Source organism: Atractosteus spatula, chromosome 11 (genome assembly GCF_055471065.1).
Source record: "Atractosteus spatula isolate fAtrSpa1 chromosome 11, fAtrSpa1.hap1, whole genome shotgun sequence".
Classification (NCBI taxonomy): domain Eukaryota; kingdom Metazoa; phylum Chordata; class Actinopteri; order Semionotiformes; family Lepisosteidae; genus Atractosteus; species Atractosteus spatula.
Window position 1 is genome coordinate 40,770,130 of NC_142716.1, and position 26,890 is coordinate 40,797,019.

The window sequence follows — 26,890 nt, forward strand, 5'->3', positions numbered from 1 at the left end:
TAAAAAGCACTAATGTTTTCATCAATTATTTTTTAGGGTCTTATCTGTCAAGCTCAGTTTAAAATTCAGTTCACAGCACTGCAGGGACCCATATTAATTCTAGACCTTCCTCCATTGAGAAGGCAGGCATCATTCATTTGAGACATTTAAACCGTCAATACATTTTCTTAAAGTGCCTGCTTTCACAGCACACCGTTTCCTTGTTGAAAGTCTAAACATAACCTTATTTTGTCAAGGGTACATTAAAACATGAAGCACTGGTGAGATGAGCCTTCAAAGGCATTTCTGTGCATCATAACACCATTGTCATCTTTATCATAATCATCTGTGAATGGTGTCAGACACCGTTATTATAATCTTCTTTCCTTTCGTAATTTCAGAAACGCTTTTGAAGAAGAAAATATCTAACTGCATGGCAGTAAATTATACTCGACAGTCCCATTATTTTAAGCACCCCAGGAAAGCAATTGCATTTCTCACACTTGATAGTTATTCCAACTGATAAAGGTGTAATGGTACTAAATTCATGGAGAACCATTCATTAAGAATTTATAGGCTCTGATGTACATTCAGAAATGCTATTGTACTTCAAAGGTCATAACAGAGATGGAAAAATAAGAAGGGTGGGATTTGGGTTGGGGCTTCATCTTATTTAGTGTAGGAGGTTTTTCGCGGCTGTAAACCACACCTTTCCTGTAAAGGCTAAACAATAAAAACTACCACTCCAATCATATATCCTTTAGCATATGCACTTAGCACAAAGGTCATTGAGACACATTTTTAATATGGTTGCGTAAAGTGCTACTCTATATTGTGTAATGATTTTAGTGTATTATTAATAATTGTACTCTATATTGTTGATGAGGTCTCATGGTTTTGCATGATTTAATGGAACACCTCTAACCTTTTACAGATGCTCTGTGCTCTTTCAATTTGACTTTCACTTCAGCACTGTATCTGATGTTCCCTCAAATTGCATAACCCTTTTAGGATCACATTTCACCATCCCCAAGGCCCCTGTAAATCTACCACACATGACAGGCATTTGCTTTAATTACGATTCTACGGAACTTTTTGTTTTACCTTGAACTGCAATACGAAATCTACTGTTATATATGCTATGATAGTTTTACAGAGGCATTAAAATCTTTTGATTTTATAGGGCACAGTGTAATCCCACATTCACTCATTCTCTAAAACTGTATTAAATGTAGTGTAATGTGCCATTTTAAGCCTATTTCTCGACAATTAAGGAGACTTAAATACACAGTATAAACAGTATACACGGGACCTCAGAAAACATGGTCTAACAATGTTTTGCAGATGAAATAAAAGATATAAAAGCACTCATGGAGACAGACATAAGAATATGACACTACATTTTCATTGGTGCCCCTTAATCTTTCTATTCCATATTACCTCTGAATAAGATAGGAATGTGTTGTAAATGCTCTAAAAAAGGAATTAAAATTTGTTTTTGGATCTAAAGATGATTCTGCTCCCCTCACAATTGTGCAATTGCAAGAGGTGATGAATCTTCATTCACATAATTCAATATACAGTACCCTGTTCTGTGGTTTATTGCATTAAGCCATGTTGTGGTGAACGTTTGTTTTGACATTCAACAGATTAAATCACCTCATCACCTGAGCCAAATCAACTATCTCACTAATGAGATGATTTATTGTTTGTGCAACAAAGTCACTTAAGTGTAGCACAATAACTCATGAATGATCAATTAATCAAAATGACAACAAAACAATCAATATCCAAAATCAATATATTGTATCTATCCAAGAATATTCATGCATAAAGTGATAAGTTTAAATGGATGCTCAGTATACATCAAAGGATACTTGTACTTGCAGGAACATTTACAGCGTTATTCATATGTGTGATGTACTGTATATAAGCCATGTGTCAATGAGTCCATTTTATTACCTACCTTGATGCTTGTAAAGTCTGATTTGGGGAGAAGATCCTGCTATTTTAAAACATGCCAAAATAACAATTTTTACATTTCATTAAATACTAAACTTTATAATTCTACTTTAAATTTCTTTAAGAGACTTACACTTTTATTAATTTATTATTATTCACATATTATTCTCTCAGTACTTGGCTTTTAAATTTTACATCTAATAACTATTTCATGATGTAGCCCTTTTTGTCCTTTGTATAAATCATGGTGCAAAAACTAGGACTTTCTTTGTTTTAAAAATTTTACCCAGATTTATAATGCCAATGTTGCATAAAGGCTCTGGTATACACCAACAGAAAATACCTGAATGATCCAGAGAAACTGGCAGAATTGTTAGTGAGCCAAACAGGACCTATAAACTCAGGTTAAGTATTTTACTAACACTACCTCTGTAATGCAGAGGAGAGCACAGTTGTCTCTGGAAGTGGAGAACAAAATATGTTACTGTACATTGGTTCACTGCAGCACGATGACTTTCATTTGTTCTGTCAATCACGGATAATAAACTTCCTGTGGGAAGACAGTCGACCCAGAGCTCAAGGGGGAGAAGAACAGTAAATGCAGTGAATTGCAGCAGTAAAGTGCAAAATTGGCAAACAGGGTCCTTCTGTAGTCAACCCAGCAAGCTTCTCTCCCATTCAAGGCCCTGTCTGCATTAATTGGCTCACAGCATAATAGCTGCTCTAAGGGGCTATTTTATAGTCTGCACCAGTACTCAGCCTAGCCAAGAAGCAAGAGTGTACCTTCATTGAATATTGCCATAATGAGAAATAACACACAGCGCAATTAGACTAGGTCTTTAGAACACAGAGTTTTGACACAGGTGTATGCTACATAAAACTTACATTATAAAGACTCCTCCAGTCAGCCAAGAAATTGTTCATTTAAATGTAGGCATTCACAGTTTCACCCCAGAGGGAAACAAAATCTTGACTTTACTAGTGTTTATATGGAAATGAATGACTCCAAACATTTATAAAAATGCCTGTTGGCTTGCCTATTTTTAATTAAGCTATCTAACTGCACTTCTCTATGTAATGATACACCGAATCATTATGCATTTGGATAGTTTCTTTTCAAGAAACTACATGATTAGCTGCATTGAGAACGTTAATATGATTATATAAAAAAATCTTCTATTCCTATGTAGTTCTTCCATTCTGTCACAGTACAACTTTGTAATCATACTATTGAGGTTTGCATAAAATCTTTTATTAGTACGCAGCATTTCAGTAGCCTGAAATGCTCTCTGGGCAAATTCACTAGTGATTCATTTTTACTGCAAAACTGGGACAAGATAGTAGGGCATTAAGAAGGTTAACTGATCATCCAAAGCAGGATTGGGGGCTTGTAAAACCTCCAAGAACCAGTAGAAGAATTATCTCAAGATTGGAATAGTCATCTTATGTTGCCCAGCAAATCTCTATCTTGATGTTAGCAAACAATTACAAGTTTATAGGACTGCACAAAAAAAAAACTACTTAAAAAGTAACCTTTCAAGATTTAGCAATTTAAAAAGCTGATGTATATGAGCAACTGACAGATAAGTAAAGCCGAGAAACTGTACCTTTAACAAGGCAAAACATAGTTTTACCGTTGATGAGAGAAAGTATTCCCTATGCTTATATTTAAACAGAAGTTAGACATTTGATTATCTTAATTCAGTCTTCTTAGAATGTTTTTTCTAACCTGATATGGGATAATCTCATTAACTGCTCAAGTCCAGTTTCTTGCCTATAGCCATCCTACATTTTTGCAGTATATTAAAGCAATGTTTTCTGGGAATAGAAAAGCTCTGGCTATATTTTCAGTGCATGGAACAATGGTGGGATAAGAAGAAATATTTGCGGAATGACCAGCATCGCTGTATCATTGCATTATCTAACAAATTATATTGCTAACAAAAAGCTTTTATCTTTAAAAAAACAAAACAAATAATAATAAAATGTCAATTTAGTCATATTCAGACATCTTACAGCAATTCTTTGAGAGATTTTTCTCTACTAAAACTCTGAAAACATCCTTACTTATTTTGGAACTGCCTAGATCTTCTGCAATACAAAGGGATAGTTCAGAAGTCGTATAAATTGGATTTATTCATTGATCACTGTTGGTATTGACAGGCAAATGTAATCTTAGGTATTAGAGAATACTTACTATAGACCCAACAAATTCTGAAACAATGCATATTCATCTTTAGTGTGCTAGAAACACTTTAGGGTTATGCCAGTGACATTTTGGCATCTATTACCCCATTTCATTGCTACTAATATATTGTGACCAACAGTCGGTACTGACTGTGAGTTTGAATGAAATATTGCATATCAAGAAGCCTAAAACAACCACTCTTTGTTGTGCGTTTCTTTCATATAAAGCCAGCCTTTCAAATTAGTTCAAAGATAAACTGTATCTGGTTTTAATTAGATAAATCAACTCTCATTGTGCTGTTAAATGATTTAATGAAGTGCTCTTATGTGCCATCTAATCTGATGTTCAGTGCACCCTTATAATTTAAAATCGGTCTGTGATGGGCTTTGTCCCATACACTGTAAGTTTGAAGTAAATATAATTCTTACCTTTTCTGCAAATAGTTTAGTTTGTTGGTTGGTTGTAGCCACTTCACCTCATTGTGGTTTAACAGTCAAAACCACATTCAGCGGCAGGGCCTGATTTAAAGCCCAGGAAGCAATTGCCTGATAGCCACCGGCTTGTTTCCTGTTGTGCCCTCTTGTGGACTGGAGGGGAGCTGGTCTCCCCATCCATTTATAAACACTGGTGTTTCAAAATAATAACTGTTTCAATAAGGTATTAAAATAATGTTACTAAGGGAAATGTGAAATGTAATTGACTTTGGTAATGGATGCTTGTTTTGATGTTTGTGTTTTTATTGAGGTGAATGTGTCTGTTTGGTAGTAGGGTCCTTTAAGAGTTTTTTGTTTGTGTTTGAATGGGGAGGAGCCTCCTTAATAAAAGGCAGAGGTTAAGTCCTGTGGGGGAGTCTTCAGTTGGGAGCTAAAGAGGAAGGTGGCTCTGTGGAGATTTCGTTGCCTGCTCTCTGGTGTTATTTTTGTTGTTGTTGCTGCTACTATTATTTCAACAAACTGAGCCCCTTTTGGACTTTCTGATGGTGGATGGCTTCATTTTTTAAAACTGCTTGGAAGTGGTTTCAACAGGTTGTACTGTGGGAGGAAGTGCACGGTCACACAGTCAAACATGGATAGCAAAACATTTTTGTATGACACAGCAATGTTTTGGCTAAATAGTTTATGTGGACACGTCTGATAATTGACTGATAGTGCTGGAGCATTAGATACTACAGCTGCTAAGAACCCTAGGTTGTGCATATGGTCAGTCAAGCAAACAACTGCATTAGGGTAATGGTAAAATGTTTATATAGCAAAGCAAATGAGGAATACCAGCGTACTCAGTGTAAAAATGATTGTTGGAAAAGTTGGAGTTTTGAACAATTCTTAGACCTGGAGAAAAATACCCAGATATTGTTCTATAAGTTTTCTCCTGCAACATTCAAATTCCTGTTCCAAATAGAAACTGCTTCTAAAGGATAGTATTAAGCCGCTAGCAGAAAAAAATAAAAAGAGAAAGCTAAACCCTTTATTTTGCCCCTGAAATCAAGCATTTCCTGATCCATTAGGTATGTCAACAATGTCACCACCCAGGGACACTACAGACATGTGCTGCAAAACACAGCTGTAAGTACAAAAAGAAAAAGGATACAACTTGTGTTAACACTGCAGGTCTGGGAATCAAGACCATCCTCAATATTTCCTAGAATGTGAATCCCCTTATGTATTCAAAGTAAAGAAGAGGAATGGGTATTACCTACAAGGAGTCATGTGGAAGTTTCCTTAAAACCAAGAACAGGAAGTACATCTTTACACAAAAGGTTACAGTAGTCTGGGAAAGTTGCCCAGTCATGTTATTGAAATCAATACCCTGGTTTCATTCAAGAAATGGCTGGAATGGATCATCAGATAAATTAGCTACTAACTACAAATTGGGTCTGAAGGGCCAGACTGTCTCTCCTTTATAACTGTTTTATGAATCTGTAAAATAGAAGAATAAGAATGTAATGTCTTCCACAACTTTGTAATATTTTTCACTAAAACACCATATTGGAATTAAGTAAGGAATTATAGGAACAATCTATAGTATCTAAGTGGAACACTAAACTAAATTAATACATTAAATCTATATTGGAAGACAACATTTTCATCAAGTGAATGCCAAGACAAGGCTACTATGGCAGCAGTGTGGAATACAGGTTAGAGTTCACATTTCAGATGGGACATTGCTGTTGCATCCATGAGAAACACACTTTATTCAGAATGCTACACTAAAATGTTCAGCTGTATAAACTGGTATAAGCGTATGTCAATTTGGGTGAAACCATTCACCACATTAATTTACAATTACATTAATTGCTCTGTGTAAATTAAATAATTGTACTTATCCAAGAATGGGATATGATGGGCTATTTTTTCATGGTTCATACCAGAATAAAGCTGTTTATAATTTCATTATAATAGTTTTTGCATAATATATTAGTGAATTATCACCCAAGAAGCAAAGAGTACAAAGTAGTATGGGGTGCAGATGACTCCCAGTCCATTGAAGGGAAAGGGACAATTAAGAGTAGCCAATCACACCTGTCTTTAGAAGAAGTTTAAAAGTTTTTTAGAAGGTTTCTAAAAAACTAGATTCCTTAGTGAAATCCCATGTGACATGCAAACTCCAGACAGACATTTGAACAGCAAACCAAATCTTAGACCCTGGAACTATGAACTGCAATGCCTGTCTAGCCTAATATATGTAAGCAAGAACTTATTTCATAATATCTGGAACCACATGTTATCAACAATGAAACATACAATTTAAACATGATTTAATTACAAATACAGTTGTCTGAACTAGAGAATGTCCTCTGCTTGACATGTCATTCTGGATTCTGTGAAGTCACTTCATCTTTTGTCAACCTTCAATGTAGCCACTGTTACTATAGTAACCCATAACTCTTAAATATCACTGCTATAGATAACAAGGCCCTATCTTGCCCTGGTATTTTATACTTGACAAAAGCAAAGTAGTTCAATAGATGAAACCACTGTGCTCTGTTATTCAGATGCTAACTGCAGGCTAACTGATTTTTTTCCAATTCCTTTGTCAAGTAGCTTTAATCATATATATAATACAAGAAGGCTGAAAATTTTAACACAGTGGTACATGTCAATCTTTACATCATTATTATGTTTAACTTTTAAATCACAATTTGTTTACAGTATATCTAAAATATATAATAGCTTATAATCATAAATTTTATCATGGACATGAACAACTTTTGTATCATTATGATTCATACCTGCCAAGGAAAAAACAAAACCAGATTTATTAAAGTGAACATACCGTGGTTTGTTTTAGATGTGTGAACTGGAGTGTAATGATTTTTGGAAGATGTTCGTACAGGTGTGTTTTCTTTGGGTGAGCCATCCATCGCTGCAATGTTTTCTCGCTCGTAGTGAGATATCGGAATGGGTCCTTGTTGCCTTAAAATGTCTGCAAGGGCTCTGAAAAAAAAGAAAACACAGCATTATTTTTAAATAGTTCAAGTACAGTAGGTAGCTGCGTCAGCATGCATAGGCTGCAAAGAAACAGGTAACGGGTTTATTCCATGCTGTAAAGAAAAAAAAGGAAACACGTTTCGGCTGTTGAGCCTTCTTCAGGTGTCAAAGAAGGCTCCTGAAGAAGCCTTCACACCCAAAGAAGGCTTCATAGCCAAAACGTTGTGTTTCCTTTCTTTTCTTTCCAGTATAGAATAAACCCGTTACCCATTATTTTTAAATTACAATCTGGGGACGTGAAAGGCAAAGGGTAAAATATCAACATATATTTAGCCTTTAAATGATTTTTTTCAATCTAGTTGCACCCCCCACCACAAATACCACCACTACCAAGCTCTGGAATCGTGAAAGAAAACAGGAAACTTCTGTTGGACTAGTCCAAAATCAGGTGTAGCTGGTATGTTTATCGCACGTAAACTCAAATTAAATTGTTCAATTGGTTTTTCAACACCTGACACAAAAGGAATTCCCCCCCTTAAAGACTGTAAAAGCATGAAAGCTATGCATCACTTGTAAAGTGAAAACATCCTCCCACATTTTCTCAGGAAGTTCAATTATTCTGCATTACTACAGATTCTTTCCATAGCCTTTTCATGCAGCAAAAATGATTCAGGAAGATGTGGCCCTTTTCAGTTCCGATCTTTTAATTTTTTAGCTCTTAATTACAGGAGTTTTATATACTGCCTGCGTTTCACAATAAGATTTAATGAAAAGCTAAACTATGTCAATGTCAACCCATTGAAACAACTACACAGTGTATTTTTTTTAACCACATGTGACATTGAAAAATATATTAATAGCTTTTCTGTCCAAGCTGAGTACATATTTTTTAGCATATCTTGTCTGCAGACAGAACTGACCTCATTTCAGATATCCCAGCTGGCTCATATGACTTATACCATCGTCTTTAGTAAGTATACATACTGCACAGTCCTCAAAGGAAATCCAGAAGGCTATAGAAAGCTTTGGAGCAATGCTTTACATTTGTCTTAAAAGTTGGCGGAAGTACATTTATACTGTCTTATTGAGAATGTTCCCACAACACTATCAAATACTATCAAATAGTATATCAAATACTATCAAATAAATGATAAAACCAAATCAATATTTTTAAGTGCAATATTGTTTATCTGAATAATACAGTAAGATGAACCAAGTTAAGTGGTTTACAAGTTCTTTTGACATCTACAGTATTACACCTACAGTATGCAACCTATAATGGTAAAATTCTTAGTCCACCCAGCTATCCCATAATTTTAATTTATTGTGTGCATAAAATCAAAGAATAGTTATAGTAAATCCTAGAAATGTACACGGTTTTCTAATTGGATTAATAATTTTAATAAAGTACAAATAAATAGAGTGTTTAGAGGCTTCACTATGTTCTGTCAGTCTCTCAAATTCACTGGCATTTTCCATTCTCCTGGATTGATAACTTCTGTATGTTACAAATCTCCTGTTTCACAAACTTATCTCCTTAATATTTTCTTCCATACCAAACATAATAAAAATCTCTTCCTTTCTCATATTTCCTCAGACTTCATAGTTTATTCAGATACTTTTTTGTTGTTTTTTAATTAACAGGGATATCCTGTCACACAATTGACAAGAGTCATCATCTTAACCAAAGAAAGATCTTGCAAAATCAGTCCCTTAAGAATACCAGCACCCAAAACCACTTCCACTTCCCTTTCACCCTTACAACCCCTGTATTGCCCAGGTTATCAAACAAAATGTCTTCAAGTGGAATCTTTTTATATCTTCTTAATATCTCTGACCACCTGATCTTACAGCTCAACTTTCATGTCCACAGTTCCCTTAACCACTCCCACACTTTTTGCTGCAACAGAAGCAGTGCTCACCTGAAAATACATACTGTATCCAGCAGTAAATATTTATATGGTCCCTTTGACAATTTCAAGATCACCCAGAGGGCATCATATCATTTTCCCACAATCTAATTTATTCCATTTCTTGAGGAACATGTGCTGCTATTGGCATCATTGAAACATCATTGAAGACAGGCCAGCAGTTACAGGAAACTTGTCAGAGCATTAAGGGTCAAAGACCCTGTTTTACCTCTCCCAACCATGAATATATTGATGTTTCTGTTGGTGTCCTTTCATGGGAATTCAAAGATGCATAATCTAGAAAAACATCAGAACCCCAAATTATTGGTACACATATCCCCTAGGACTCAAAGATTGACTAATTTATTTTAATCTCTCCATTGATTTGCAGTAAACATTGGTACCTCCCACAACTGCCTCTGGATATCTGAACTCTGAGTCCCAGATTTCCACCCATTTAACATACTGTACACCTACCCATTTTCATCTTTTTATATATTTCAATCTTTTAATACTGAACCTGCCTGTTTTTCTCATATCTCTGCTCTCCCTCTCTCCTCCACACAACTAAATAAGGCTCGACAGCTGAAACACTATACTATATGTTTCACATACATTTCTTTTCACTTTTCAGCATGGAACTAACCTGTACCTGTTCTTTGCAGCTCCCAGATTGACACAGCTTACTGCTGTGATTTTAAATATGATAAGAGCACACCACCAATGAACAAAATGTACATGTCTAATTTATTGAAAATTATGATTAACCACAAGTACCACAGTATTTTAATTTACTATGCAGTTCTGTTTAATTAGAAATCCCCGGAGTACATTTTTTGCAGTAATACAATAATAGCATAAAAATATTTCCAGTGTCTGCAGTGTTATAAGTGTTATTTACAAGAAATATGGCTTTGTAAAACTAAATGTTAAATACATTGCTGCAGTGAATGAGTTTTTTTTTGTGAAGTTCAAGATTGAGAAGTGCTCTAATAAATTTGCAGATGCCTCTACCTGTATAGGTATAAAATAGTAAAGATTATTTTCATTTGGATTTTAAGTAAGCTGCTGATCTGACTCATGCATGTAGATAAATGCATTACCACTATACATAACTGACTTGGTGAGCACTATTTGGTAATGCCAAAGAGGCATTGCAAAGCTCTGCCCCAAGTGTCACAACATCAACACTGCAGAAAATATTATGTAAGAGCACCTGGTATACAACATTCACCTTATTTGCTCAGACACCAAATGTAAAGAAGATGCTGCCTGCATCGGGCTCCAAATCAGATCATCAGGACTTAAGCATACACACACCACTGTCACTACATCACTGTCATGATCAAAGAGCACAGTCACACAGTGAGACTGTAGGTGTAAAGTACAATAAAAAATATGCTGCAGGTCAGGTCCAAACCTACAAGTTTTTCAGGAACAAAACTGCCAATGCTTTTCTGTGCTACTTGGAAAAAAAAAAGTGGTGACCTTTGAAGCAAATTTTTAAAAAGGCTTCAAATATTTATTCTTAGAAGCAAGATCCAGCGCAATGTATTACTACTTTAATAAAATACCAAACTGGGGGTCTCCCAAGTGACTTATCCATGAGTTAAAGGGCAGATTTTCATTCTAGGGCCCAGGCATCACTAGTACGAACACAAGTCATAGCACTGGCCAACTATGACCAGGAGTTTTCATGTGGCACACAAATGGCAGACTTCTAGGTCTGTGCAGGCACGCTGATCAGGATCTCTTCAGGGTCTTTTACAAACAATGCCAAATTTATTTAAAAACAATATTATTTAAAAATACAAGAAAATGGTGCCACAACACTTGCCAGATATGCCAGATAGTAATTGGATTGTACTGATTACAAGACATGGTTCAGCCTAATGAGGATTTCCATGAAAATATTTCAGAATCAAGTAATTTAACCAGGCTTCCTTTTACCATCTTAATGGTAAAAGGAGCTTGTACTTTGCTCTTCTGAAGAAACTCATCAGTACCAAATTCATATGAGCAATTAATGTGCTGTGTTAACTTTTGCAGTTGTTGAAATCATTTTACAGGAAAGGATTTTCTGTAGATACCATGCATTGCAATTATTTATCCAATATTCATGTTTACAGTAAATGAGAATATTCATGGTAATGCTGCTGTTACAATATTAACAAAATAAGCATTAGGAAACATTAGGAAGCAATAAGAAGATATATCCCTATGTTCTTGTGTAGATGTAATATTATACATTTAATATTCATAAATACACACTTTAGATGATACATAAATCAAATAATTATATATGTTGATACAGCTCATTTAATTCCGAAGGATATAAATGTTCATTTACAGTATATATGGAACAGGGCTCACTTTATCCAGTGATGAGTAGTACACACTTGGGTGACATATGACAGCCATTATCAACCAGCGACATAACCATCAAGCTACAAGGTGTTATTCTTATAATGAGACATTTAAAATTAATTTCAATTTTTAACAAGGTGTATTTCTACAGCATGGATTTATGAAAAGTTTCTTTATTTGAAGCAATCAATGGCTGGGTGATTGTCTAAGTCTTCATTTAATTGTAAATGCTCCCAATAATTGCTTTCAGAAGCATTTTAAAATGACATTTATCACTTTAACCATCATCATAACCTGCACCTCTTTTATATTGAATTTCACTTATTCAAAGTAAATTTTATTCTATCTAGGAACACCCAACCTCATGTTGTATCTATTTTTTATAAATGTTTAAATGCAAATCTTATAAAAGCTTTAAAAAAGATTAATATAATGTTTTAAGATGTGAGATCACTTTTAATTATATTGGATAAAGAGTATAAACTTAAGTGGGAAAATGTAGAAGCTAATTATCAAATGTCAGTTAAATATCTTGATTTCATCTCATTAACATAAATAAGTAGGAAAACATGAACTGAATGACAAACTGCTTTCAAAATGTGTTAATGTTCACCTTACCAAATCCAATGGTAACAATTAATCCATTTCTAATGTTTCTGTGAAAATAAAAAATGACTGTATACAGTACCAATGCCAGTCCATAAACTTCCAAGGTTGCTTGTCAAGATCATTGCATGTGAGAGCATCTAATTTGATCAGAAGCACTATAGAAGCACTATATACTGTACCTTAACCTTTCTCATTATTAAAAATACTCCACACTAGCCACACTACATTGCAACTGCTGACTATGTATTGTATCCTTATACAATGCCTATAAAAAGTCATATCCTTCTCAAAGTAAAACATTTTGTGGCCAAACAACCTAAAACCAAGATACATTAAATCAGAAAAGTATTTTTCCTTTACTTACACATTGTAATACACAACCTCCAAAGTGAGAAACAAATGTTCAAACATTATGAAAAGTAAATACAGCAATAATTCTGTTTGGATGCTGAGTGAGGATTTATACATACAAATGCAGCCTTCAGAATGCATATCAAAATTAATGTCCACTGTAAGCTAGTTGCACTGTACCATTGTATTATTCAGCATGCCAAAGTCAGTTTTTCACAGCCAAACGAAGATCAGTAGGTGGAACTTATGGTGTGTTAGATGTTTGTGAGATGTTAGCTTCATTGAATTCACTGAAACACCAAAATGTAACTTTGCTTGGACAAGCTAATTTTACAAAAGTATAATAATGCTTCTGTCACATGGGAAGCCGGGACAATGCACAAAAATCTAAGAAAGAATATGTATACTATAATGACATGTTTATTAACTTTATACATCACAGTATGTTAAATATTAAAATAATATTTATAATAAATGAAGTAATATGAATGAACCTCTATAGAGTAAACAAACATGTGAATACTGCCATTATTCAGTGCGGTGTTGCAGTGGCTCTGTGGCTAAGGATCAGTGCCTGTGGCTAGAAGGTTGCCGGTTCATATCTCTTGGATTGCAGAAGAATCCTACTCCGTTGGGCCCCTGAGCAAGGCCCTTAACCCCAACTGCTCCAGGGGCACTGTATAAATGGCTGAACATGCGCTCTGACCCCAAGCTTCTCTCTCTGTCTGTGTGTCTATGTGTCTCATGAAGAGCAAGTTGGGGTATACGAAAAGACAAATTCCAAATACAATAAAGTGATCTTATCTTATCAGTGGAGTAAAGAAAACCAGTTCTACTGGTCATTTTGACCACCAGACCAAATATCTCCAGGATGCTTGGAGAAGAGAAAGGGAATTAACACAAATCTCAATTGACTTTTTTACAGGCATATTTGCTTTAAATACTTTTAATACTAATATTTAGCCATACATAGACACTATTTTTATATATATTTTTATAGTTAAAATCTAAATCATTTGTATGTTTTTGCTGCCCTTTTATTCTTCTTGTTTTCTTTTTGATACCACTTATCATGTTTGTCATGTTTCCTTTCCTGAAAGAAAGTGACTTCAGTGACATTCATAATAATAATTGCTTACCCTTATATAGCGCTTTTCTGGACATTCCACTCAAAGTGCTTTACAGGTAATGGGGACTCCCCTCCACCACCACCAATGTGCAGCATCCACCTGGATGATGTGACGACAGCACCAGAACGCTAACCACACATCAGCTATCAGTGGGGAGGAGAGCAGAGTAATGAAGCCAATTCACAGATGGGGATTATTAGGAGGCCATGATTGGTAAGGTCCAATGGGAAATTTGGCTAGAGTAGTTATACCCCTACTCTTTTCGAGAAACACGAAACAAGAGATTTTTAATGACCAAAGAGAGTCAGGACCTCGGTTTTTACGTCTCATCCGAAGGATGGCACCTGTTTACAGTATGGTGTCCCCGTTACTATACTGGGGCATTAGGACCCACATGGACCGTAGGGTGAGCACCCCCTGCTGGCCCCACTAACACCTCTTCCAGCAGCATCCTTAGTTTTTTCCCAGGAGGTCTCCCATCGAGGTACTGAACAGGCTCACACCTGCTTAGCTTCAGTGGGTTGCCAGTTGTGAGTTGCAGAGTGATATGGCTGCTGGCTCCATATTAAAACCATACGGTATCATTGTAATGTATTTAAAAGCAAAAATGTACAGTCAAAGAAAACAAAACAGAGGCAAGAGGCAACAAGTTTTGATATTAATGATTTTTTATCATGTACTGTATAATAAGTCACATTAAGTTTCATTGTAGCTAATACAAGTCTGCACTATATTTAGATCAGTGTATTAAAATTGTTGATATTGAAATTTTCCATTAAGATATGATACAGTACACTTGAAAACAATGTATGCAATATAATTTTAATGATCACATGCAAAATGGTAGTGCTAGTAATAGCATATAGATGAAGATAGTCTGCATGAAATCAGTATCAGAATCCAGACAGCAGGGAATTTTTCTAATGACACAAAGACAATGGGCCATTAGATTAACCGGTTTCTGGGTCAATTTACATGATGAACACACCTCTATCTGAGCAGGGCAGGGGGTGCAGGGAAATTATAAGATTATATAATGATAAGATTAATGTTCATAGATTTATACAGTAATAAATCTAGTGTGCATTAATTATTTATTCATGGAATAATTTGTCTTACATATTTTAAGTTACATTGTTAGACTATATACTAACCAACCAAACATTTTTTAAGTAAAAATGAGAGCAAAAGAACTTAACTTAGCGGCTGCCCAGCTCACAGAAGTGTTTCACACTATTGTGTGAAACTACTGTGCATTTCTGTTTGTACTAGGGATGTACTGATATTGCAGATACTACACTGAGAACATATTTTTATTAAAATTCGTCATATATCTACAATGCATTGTGTGGAATGGTTTTAAAAGCCAGCAGAATGCCCTAATTTGAGGCAGCACATACACTCATACCTAGGAGCAAATACAGTAGGTGGGAGGGAGTACATTCACAACATATAAACTCCGAAGTCTCCAAGGGAAACTTTAGTTTGAAAAGAGCTCTTGGTATGTTTTTTTCCAGCTGGCCTAGCAGTCTTTTTATTGGCAATTAGTTTAATTTTCCATTACACCTCAAAGTGGCATTATAAGACAATAAACAACAAAGACTAGTGATGTTATGAAACCAAACCATAAATGTGTTCATATTCTTCTTTGTTTCCCTATCATCTCCTTTCCCCCTTCGAGGACGAGGAGGATAGGACCACTTGCAGAGAGGTAGCAAAAGTGGAGTTGGGAGAGGTATGCCACAAACAAAATGTGAATAAAGTGGGGTTTTATATCATAAGAAACCATAAACATGCATTAACTTAAACAACCTTTAGCCAAGATTGTTAGCACTATATGGCAACATCCTGGTGCAAAGAGGGAAAAATTAAAACTCATACGTAGGACTTTTTTCTCCCAATTAGGACTTTTTATATTCTAGGACTTCATAAACTCCCACATAAAACTTTCATACACCTCTGGTATATGACAGGCTTCATCAAGGACCATTTTCTCATCCCAGTAAGGAGCATAAAGCTTCGGTGTTGTGGCAAGAGCTTACTTCACAAAAGTATTTTGCATACAAACACAATTGCTATTGTTCTACTAACTGCAATATCAAGATTTTTAATTAAATGTGATTCACTTAGCTTGGTATAGTGTGACTTGCAAGTATTTTATCATCTTAGTTAACTCCAAACAAAAAAAAGGTGGTGTGTCTCTTCTAGAAGAACTTCTCCACCAGGAGAAGGGCTGAAGAGGTTGTTGAATTAGTTCCTCAATGCACAAATTATTATGGTTCAGCCGCAATAGCAATTATGTGCAAGAGTAAAAGTTTATTTGACAGTGCTCCCAAAACCAAATATACAGTGTGAAATAACTTTAAGAGAAAGCAAAAAACAGATAACGCATCAAAACTATGCTTAGAGAGTTCTAATCAACAGAAATACCACCACACTCGGATCCTCTCTCATACAGTAGCTCCCCCCCCTCCTAGCTTAAAGAACCGCTTAAATAAGGATAGCTCCGCCCCCTTGGAACATACCACTGTCTCTTCACATTCACATTCATACTTTACAAAAAAATGAACATTTGCCTCATAACAATTCATTTTTGCTTATGGCACAATGTTGTACCAATAAGATTAAAAAAAATACACATGCTCAAGTGTACAGTATGCGCAAGGGCTACAAAGCCAGCCTGAGAGAGTACAGGTTTGGACCTCCAAAGCCACTGTCACACACGGAAGTCAGACGCCCCGCACATACAGCATAACAGCAATGAAAAAGACAGACAAGAGAGCTTTTTAAACAATGGATACGTGCAAATAAACAAACAGAAAGTAACACTCACGTGTATGACCGATTTCTTACTGGGACACTGGCTGAGGAGTAAAATGTAGGTGTGTTTGCGTATGTATGAAATATGAAACTGCTAGCCGAGCCACGAATGTGCATCCTGGCTATACCACTGCAGACAGTGGCTTCTATATCAGCCAATGGACAATTAGAATAATTATTTTTGGGATTGATTCATATTTAAGGAACATATTGGGTGGGGGGAGGGGGGTGATTAGAATATTTTTATGGCTTTATAATACATCTATTACACACTTGTATTACATATTTTTAAGTAACATTGTTACTTAAATTAGAATTAACACAATATCTAAATGATCTTAATGTATACTGTACATGTATGTGAACCTCAGACTCATCCTGTTCATAGTATACATAGTATACATATTATTTGTTATATTTTATTACTAGAGTCTTTATTATAATTATGTGGCTATTTGTAGTACTATGTGTGCATTGGCTGGGAATCGAATCCAGAACTCCTGTATGGTAGGCAAGAATTCCACCACTGAATTCCTGTGTCACTGTGACTGGATAAGCTAAATTAAAAACAAATAATTAAAATGACTGATTTTAGAATTGCAGATTAAGTGAAACTAAATTAACCTGAAGTGTTTTGAAATGAAATATGAATAAAACACACTGAATGAGAACTTACATCCAATTACTGAGAAACACACTAAAAAAGGTATTATTAATTAAAAACATTTTGACGTAATTAGAGCAGTGTTGTTGTGGCAAAAGTGTGGTTTGTGAAACCTTTTATATAGTGCAGACTTGTCACTCTTTGAAAATCATTTAAATCACTACGGGTTCCTTTTTGTTGTTTATGTACTTATTTACTTTTAAATACAATATGTTTTTAAAGTCACTGTGTATAATTTAACAATCTGTATACTGTATGTAATTACAAAATAGAAAATTCAATTACTGTATGGTATGAGTAGCACAAGAAAACCCTAATGGGTTAATAAACATTTAATTTTTATCATTAATATGCTATTATTTTTAACTGATATATTTAAATAAGACTTGTATGACAGCCACATGCAGCTGTGGTACATTAAAGAGTCACTGTGCCACTTGGTGATTTTACACAGTAGTGCTGTCCTGCATTATTTTAGATTATCTGAAAAAATAAAAACGGAGAGAAGCGGTGCTGTTCGCCATTCCTTGGCACTTGTTGCAGTATACTGCCTTACACCTCACACATTTTAAATGGCTGCATCTGTAGGAGAGCAGAAGTATGACATTATAATTTGACCTCCTCTTCAACTTCTGTTAAATAACACCATAATGTAAATGGATTTTTTTTATTAAAATTTTAAATTAGTGAAAAGATAGCTATGCAAGATTTGAACTTTTGACACCCATAGAGTCTCTAATGGTGTTTGAAAATGAGTGAATAGACACAGTGCTACATATTGTAGGAAGAAGCTCTTTTCACTCATAGTGTGCAGGCTGGTCTTAAGATAAGTAAGAATGCCAGAATGGAAAAATAAGGTTAAAAACTGTACTAAACTCATGCAGTAACTCCATGAGATGATCTGGAGCTAGACCATTCACTTTATGTGAGCAGGAGAACCTCAAAGTCTATTTCACAAGGTCTATTTACCAGGATCCAGTGCAATTTACAAAAGAGAACAGTTATATGCTATAGTACTTTTCGTTTATATTCAGGCTGTTGAATTTCAGATATACTGAAGTCTATACAGTCTACATAGTACCTTAGAAAATACACTGGTAAATAAGCCATTGCAATTTTCTCATTTAATTAAATAAAAGCACACATCAATATTTTAGCATCACACAAGCAGCACAAGGGTCTTAAAGTTAGCAGTGCTACGCAGGCAAAAGATGTCATTTTGATGTTTTTTTCAAAAGACAATATAGGGTAAAAAGTAAACCAAGACTTTACATAGAATTTAATTTATGAAGATTAATTCTAAGAAAAACTTGCATGCAGTCATGTTCAATGGGGTAAAAAATAGCTTTATATGAAGGATTTTAATGAGTGGATTTCGGGGACTCCTCAGAGACGTTCTGTGGTGACTCTAAAAGCTTGATGTTTTTTACTCAAATAATGCTGGTTCATGTATCATCATTCACATTCAAAAATCATTGTTGTGTAGGTTTAAAGACAAAACATAGTACATAGCTGTTAAATTGATATATTATGTTTCTAATATTCCGTTACACATTTTATTCACTGGAATTCTGGGTGTTTCCTGTTAAGACGTTTAAGATGGAGCAAGGATTTGACAAGCCAACCACAGAATCTTTCAATTAAATCAAAATGGAAATAGTCTGTTAGGTCCAAAGCGCAGTAAAATAAAATAAAAAAATACACCAAGCAGTATAATAAGCAGGCTGTGACCAATATATAAGACTAATCCTATATTCCACTAAAGCTCTTAGGACACAGCTGTCAATTTTAATGTGGCAACCCAGTAGCATAAGTATTTCAATGAGAGGAGCTCAGAAAATAAATAGACTACAACTGTGTTTTATATAGTTTACAGTCCAGTATTGCAGATGTCAGAGTTATTTTACTTGGAACATGGAAGGAAATCTGCAGAAATGTACAGTAAAACAATTTAAAAGCAAAGGCATGATGACATCTGATGAGTATAAATTGGTATAGCTTAACATTTGAATTAATTTAGATTTTACTTCTAGAATGTATTGGCTAATAAAACATAATATTCAGAGGGGTATAATTATTTTGTGACATTTATTTTCTGGTTTTAATTTTAAGAATCATTTTGAAATTATTCTCAAATCAATTATTTAAATCAAGTACAATTATCTATGAATCCCTAATATACGTGTGCTTAATTTTTATTTATATCCTCTTTTTTATCAATATAATGTTGTATCAGTACATCTGTACCAGCACTTGCTAATAAACGTAACATTAATCTTTTTGAATCACTTTTAAATGATCAGCCACTCTTAAAATGTGCAGCTCTATAGCAAATATTTTCAATCAAGATAGTATACTTTTTTTAGAAAAAGCTTTACAGGGTCAGACGCATAAGGTTTTGAGTGAGGTTATTCATTTAAGTAAGTGTGCTATATATCAGTAAAATGTCATTAGCTCATTGGAATTCAATAAAAGACAATATTTCATGCTCCTGGGTGATTTCACTTCATTCCATTCACTTTATCACAAGTCTGGCTTGTTTTATCACTGTCATTTACCATTCCTGAAACACAGTTACTTCACAGACACATTAGTGGTAGACAATTTTATGACTATGGTTATTAACAACAAGAAATAAATTCAGTAAATCCCAAACATTTTAGATGCAAAATCTTTATGTTTTGTATGTTTTTAACAAAGTAATTATTTCAGGTAGAAACTTCTGCGAGTAACAATACATAACTAGAAAAAAATCCCCATGTTTGCTTATATGAAAATGGATTAATAACAATAGACTCAAATATGGAAAAGAATTACATGCAAAAAGCTCAGATCTTGTTTAACAGGTGAGAAATCAAAGATTTCTGATTGTCTTTGCCATTTCACGACAAATTGCAAACTATTGCTTTTTCATTCAGATACACACTATAAAACGATTTTGCAGTTTTGCTGTGTGTATATATAACCAAAACCTCATCTGAAATTTGCAGTATGTAATAATGATTAAGGATAATTTTCCGTAAACGTTGATCCAAAACTGGTGGTGGTATGCCTTCTGAATCATATGGAGCTGCCTATTCTCTGTTATGCAGTTTCTTTTTATGGCTTTGCAAATAATCTATATCTTGATTGAGTCCACATAATTTAAGTAATTGAAATTATCTGGCCTAACCTGACTTATCACATAACTGGATTTGCCATTTGAATTAAAATACAAGATGCCTTGCCATTCCTATGTGATTCAGTAGGTTAGCATTCTAGATGCTAATATACAGTATAATAAGGGGATAACGCAATAAAATGTACATCTGACCCAATGCAACTTTGCTACTAAAATGAATGTGTAGATACATGTTGTTTGCATTGAGTATTTCTAAAAAAATATAATATATTAAAAAGTGTCTTTCCAGTTACGTTGGCAAAATATGAGGATGTTTGGCTAAACATCTTAAGGTACTTATCAGAGAAGTGAGGTTCAAAGTTCTCTCCAAGCTGATAGTTCCGAAACTTACCAGTGCCAGACAAATACACTGATCTGTTTGCATTCTTTTATAGGGATTTCAGGACTGTTACTTCAGAATGACATCGCAATAAGCCAAAATTATCCTCTATCGGGTTTTACCTTCACTTTGCTTTGTACTCCTTACTCACAATTTCCTTATGTTCTTGCTCTTTCCCCTTTTTCTCCACACACCTGAAAAAGGCTCCTTTGCAAAACATTGTGTTTTCTCTTCTTCCTGTTGTATGTTTCATTGTGGGATCAACCTCTTCTTGTTCTTTTGCAGCTCACATATAGACACACCTCTCCAATCAAATCTCTTCATAATTATGCTCGCGTGTTTGTGTGGTAGTCATTTCCAATAAATCACTTCATTTATATTTAATTACTAACTTACTGGATTGGCACAGTAGTGCAGTGGTTAACATTGCTGCCTTGCAGCGCTGGGGCCCTGGGTTCAATTGGGCTATCTGCATGGAGATTGCATGTTCTTCCCATGTTTACATGGTTTCCTCTGGGTGCTTCAGTTTCCTCCCACAGTTAAAAAACAAACTGGTAGGTTAATTAGTTTCTGGGAAAATTGACCCTTAGGTGTATGTGTGTGCGTGTCTGTGTTTTTATCTGTGTGTGACCTGTAATGGATTGGAACCCCGTCCAGGGTGTGTCCTGCCTTGTGCTCAATGCGTGCCAGTATAGACTCTGTCTTCCTCATCACTGTGTATTGCATAAAGCAGTTACAAAATGGATGGATGGACAAATGGATACTATTTTAATTAATCCTGCTTTTTATGGTGAGAATTATTTTTAGGGGAAAAATGCCTGTATCCTATGAACAGAATCATACTGATTCAGAGTAAGGCAAATTCTAAGAATGAAAATTATTTGTGTTGTTTATTTCTTGTTTGATGTTGAAAGATTTTTGGTTCTCTATCATAGCTATCACTGATGCTTTTTGTGTACTTTAGAGATTGAACACAATTTGTCCATTTATACTACATTAAATACAGTAGCTACACTGACACTGTAGGTGGAAGATTTGCTAGTATCATTTTTCTACCTTTTAAGTTAGCTCTTATCTTATTTATTGAGTATGCCAATGTTGAGCTGTGGTTTAAAGTCTTAACTGTCACTCTAATATACTCTACACAGACTATGAAAATGCAGAGAAGAGTCACCTTTTACTAGACATGCAAGTTTGAAAATGTTTTTACTGTAAAACAGAGTTTAGGAAAGGTGGGAATGTTATTTTGTATTTCTTTTTGTCCAGTTTAAGGCATCAAATACCTTATACTTTTTAGATCAATTATCATGCAAAATTAAACCCATTTCTAATAAGTAATTTACAAGGAATTTCAGGACAATGGAACTAATGTACAGTATGGATATTGTGGTAAGTACCGGTGAAAGCTATATTTTACTGGAATGCTCATAACGCCCTGACACTCTTTGGTGTGATTATTCAATACTGATCATAAAATAATTTATTCTTGTACACAGTTGTTCACCAGAATGAATTCCAAAGCTACTTCACAGCATTTAATCATCTAGAACAGCAATGAAATGTGGCTCCCATCTGGGTGATGTGTGGCAGCCCTTTTGCACCACCAGGTAGAGGTGTAAAAAACTACTTTACTATTTAAAATGAATCAAATGAGAATTTGTATGATGTATCAAAATCCTAAAAAAAGAACTGATGACCGGCCTAAACCAATGGTCATTTGTCTGAATAGTATTTTCATTTTCATGGAAAATTTCCCTAGAGCTCACAAAGAAAAGCAAAGATGGAAATAAAGCCAGTACATCACAACTCATCTGTAGCTTGAAAGTTTTGATCCACCACTCAACATGAATCCCACTGAACATCTAGGGGCCCAACTTAATGCCAACAAAAGTCAACCATTTTCTGTGACTTTCTCTTACAGATTCTTTCTAAATGCTAAATTCATCCACATACCTGTAAAGTAAGCAGTGGATGGTGTGTATGAGCAGCTTTACATAAAGTATACTTTGCCGGTTTTGAATGTGGTTTCTCAATTAGCAATCCTAACACTGAAAAACAATTCGGGGGATGGCAACAATTTTATTGTCGGGCTGCAGCTGCAATTGTTAACATTTAGCAGAGGTTAACATGTTATGCATCTATAACTAAACACCTGCTCTTGATTTGGGGGACATTTTTTTTTATGTACAGTCCTAAAACTGTGCATGACTTCAACAAATAATACTTCAATGTCTTGGGAATTACACAAACATAAACTACTAAAGCAGGGAAGCAAGGTATAGACTTCATAAAACCCAAAAGCTTTTTGTGTCATTTTTATATGAAGCTGCAGTACATTTTAATTATTTGACAATGAAACCTAGAACTGATACATTCTCAGTATATTTGTACAGTATGTATACATTAAAACATTAACCCTGTTCCATTAAAAAAATAACTTTCTTGTTAGCTTACCACTGTAAATTAAACACAAAGAAAGCACTATGCCAAGGTATAGTAAAAGCATAGAAAATGCCACATATACAGTACAAAAGAACTGTGCACTAAAAAAACTATCCTGCTTTGAAACATTTAGAAATCATCACCATAATATTCATCCATTCCTTTTCTAACCACTTTGTCAAATACAGAGCTGCGAGAGAGCCAGAGCAAGCCACAAGCTCAAGTTGGGATACACACTGGACAACACGCCAGTCCATCCCAGGGTACACACAGATACAGGCGTGCACACACTCACAGGAGGACCAATTTTTCCAAATGTCAATTAACCTACAGTAGCAGTATGTTTTTGGACAGTGGCAGGAAAACTGATGCTCTAGGCGAAAACCCAAGTGAGCACAGGTAGAAAAGAAAAACTCTGTGCACATATCGCTCGAGGTCTGGAATTGAACCTAGGGCCCCAGCCCTGCGAGGCAGCAATGCAAACCAGTGTTTCATCATTCCTCCCTGTATCATAACATATTTTGTCTGAAATGTCAAAATTGGACCATTTTGACCTTCACAGTACAATTGTAGTTTTGGTATTTTGATTAAACTTCATAAGTAGCAACACCTGCTGTACATACAACAAAATGTTACTCTATGTACAACTAACATGTACAACTTGCTGTTACTTTCATATTTACTGTACCATATTGAAACCAGCTCCCCACCACTGTACTTATTCTCTATTGGGAAAGAAATTGGGTGGATTTAAGTCCCTACTTAACCATAGTTTACTACACAAAACATATTGTGTGCACTCCAAATGATTGTTTACCATATAATTCCATTATCAATGCATAATTACAACTGCACCTTGTGTACATGATGCACTATATTTACATATTCTGTCAGATTTCAAACCCTATGTAACTAATTTATTTTTTAAATTCACATTTTTCAGATGTGGTGTACAGTAAACAGGAATTAGGGAATTAATTTTTAAAATGTACTTCTACTGTTGCACAAAGTGAAAATATTAGTGTATAATTATATTGTATATGGTAAGGGAATATCAGGTTAAAATTTCAGACCAATTTTCTTGCTGTTAAATTTAATTGGTTCATTTAGTTTTTTCTTTCTACAGCAACACGAAATTTAGAGCACGTTTTTTGGGGGGATGATATCATATACAGTATAGCTGCTACTGTATGATATACAGATATTTATGGATAGCAATCTAGTTTAATAGTAAACGCGTTGTAATTAACAAGAGTGGAGAATAAAATCCATCAACTTACCTGTGTACATTCATTTCCTGAGGGGGTCGCGTTGCTTTGTCATAAGCAACTTTTGCTGAAACTCCGACAACGATTATAAAAGCTATTACCCCACAGGTGATATAGACTGTTGTGTTAGTTTGATCCAAATTCGGATCGTAAGTCCCTACTGTCGGAGTAGGAGCTTGAGAGGGGACGATGACCCATTTTGGTTTGTGGTAATTCCTACAAGTAGTCTGATCTAATCGATTCCCTTTAAACTGACAGCAGAACCGAAGGAAACAACTTCCGCAGCAGTAACGGTGATCGGTGTTATTGCATTCGAATTCTTTGTCAAACTGTCCGCTCACATCGTAGTAACCGAGGCACGTTTCATGATTGCCCGTTTTAGGCTGCACTGCTTGAGTGATGCTTGGAGTTCCCGCAGTGGGAACTACAGTGCCGTTCACCTCCTTCGCCTTGGGATTTCGCTTAGGTAGAGCATTCTTTTTCTTTCCCGTAGCGGCAGCAAGTACATTCAGAGGGTCCAAATATATCAAAAGAAGCAAAAGGTGCTGTATCCCCATGACTTGCCGTTTTTGTTTTTACTCAATTGCTAAAACCTTTTTTTTTTCTCACAAGAAATGGCAAAGATTATTCCTCGCTTGTCTCTGCAGCCCTGAGAAAGTCTTGCGCTTTTCTCCAGGGTTTCATTTCAGACACCCAGTTCCAGCTGTATGCAATTCTTAGAGTTAATGAACCCATATTATGAGAAATGGGTGGAAGCTTGCAAAATCCGTCAAGTTCTGCGGGAAACTGGAGTCATTCATCGTGTATCTTCCAACGACGTCTTTGGTTCTCTGCCTGCCAAGATTTTATCTGATGGAGAAAACACCATATCTTGCTTGGAATTCAGCTTTATAACTGGGCGTTAAAGTCCCCACAGGAGATTTCCACGACTGCCATTGAAGGAGAACTCTTGTTATTAATGGAGCTCTACATCTTGTTAATGTGAAAGCTGTGGTGACAGAAAAACGCATACAAATCTGATTTATTCGTAATATTTTGGCCAAGCATTACACAGTAGGGATATTGCATGCTACAACGGCAAATGGCCAAATGTAATTAGTAATGGACAAGACAACAACACATTGTAAGTTGAATACATAGGAACAACTAATATTTACCCTTATATGCAATTTGCAGTGTTGGAATTCACATTGGGGACGTTTTGTTTTAGTAGTTTGAAAATCAAAAGAAAAAAAAGCAAGTTTTCTAGCTAAACCATACATTCTGTTCATGCGATATTAAACATTCCATCGCATTTTAACACGAAAAAAATAGATTAAACACCATTTACAGCTCCACTGCTTAGGCAAAGTCGGGAAAACTCAACTCGTCGTTACTAATTTAATGTGTTTTTTTATTCCAATTCACACAAAGACCAAAATTTTAACATTTTGACAACATTTATAAACATTGCGCGACAACTTTGCGGAGGAAAAAGAAACTAATTCACACACATCGTGCAACGTTCACAATATTACAAAATCAATCAATGTTTAATACATGCAACAAAATCTAACAGAGTTGTGGTGAAACACTAATATAACTGCTGCGAGTGAACTGCTGCGTCTGCAATTTCTTTACAGCCTGCATTCTGCAGCCTTTTCTTAAACAACATTAAAGGGCTTTGCAAAAATTACAGTAAGTCTATTTCCAACCTCTTCTAAATAGCAACAAAAGGAAGAAACACATCTTACAGTAGAAACCTGCTCCTGCAACAGGAGAATACTTACCTCTGTGTGTTTCCAGCTGCTAAGTGTTTCAGTACTGGCACTGAATGAAAAGAGAATCACAGTATTCAGCTCAAGAGATGCTGCTCAGATCCGCCCACATCTCTGACTCTTACATCACTCCAGCGCTAGCGTCACCAATACACCAGGTACTAGTTAATTACAAACCACCCTCCAATAACAGTGTAACTGGTTATGCCTACAGGCTATACTCAGTATCGTAATCTTCCCCGCAATCTGGAGTCTCTGCTTATAGCTGCAGAAATGTATAAGACCTCCGCACATTAAACAGAGTTTCTGCTGTCCCTTCTGTTTTGTTCTGCATAGGGTACTGTACGTTGGATTTTTTGCTCATCAAACTGGGTTTTACTTGAGTATGAACAATTGATACTTTCACAATATTTTAGGTGAATTGTTTTAAAGGATTAAAAAGTCGTTATACTTCAAAACTATAATAATCATTTTCATAAGTCTGTGCCTGCAAAGAGAATGAAGAAAAACAGTGA

General features: G+C 35.3%; 1 protein-coding gene across 1 annotated transcript in view; it reads right to left on the bottom strand.

The window, feature by feature from the left end:
* The window catches only part of LOC148824059 (protein shisa-6-like), a 124,041-nt gene extending 97,571 nt beyond the window's left edge, over positions 1–26,470 (bottom strand). Inside the window, exons 1-3 of the mRNA XM_088927177.1 lie at positions 26,388–26,470; positions 24,631–25,606; positions 7,403–7,563 (exon numbers count right to left, since the gene is read on the bottom strand). Of these exons, the coding sequence (XP_088783303.1) occupies positions 7,403–7,563; positions 24,631–25,175 (706 nt within the window). The 5' untranslated portion in view covers positions 25,176–25,606; positions 26,388–26,470. The remainder of the gene's footprint in view (positions 1–7,402; positions 7,564–24,630; positions 25,607–26,387) is intronic.
* Positions 26,471–26,890: the final 420 nt, after the last annotated feature.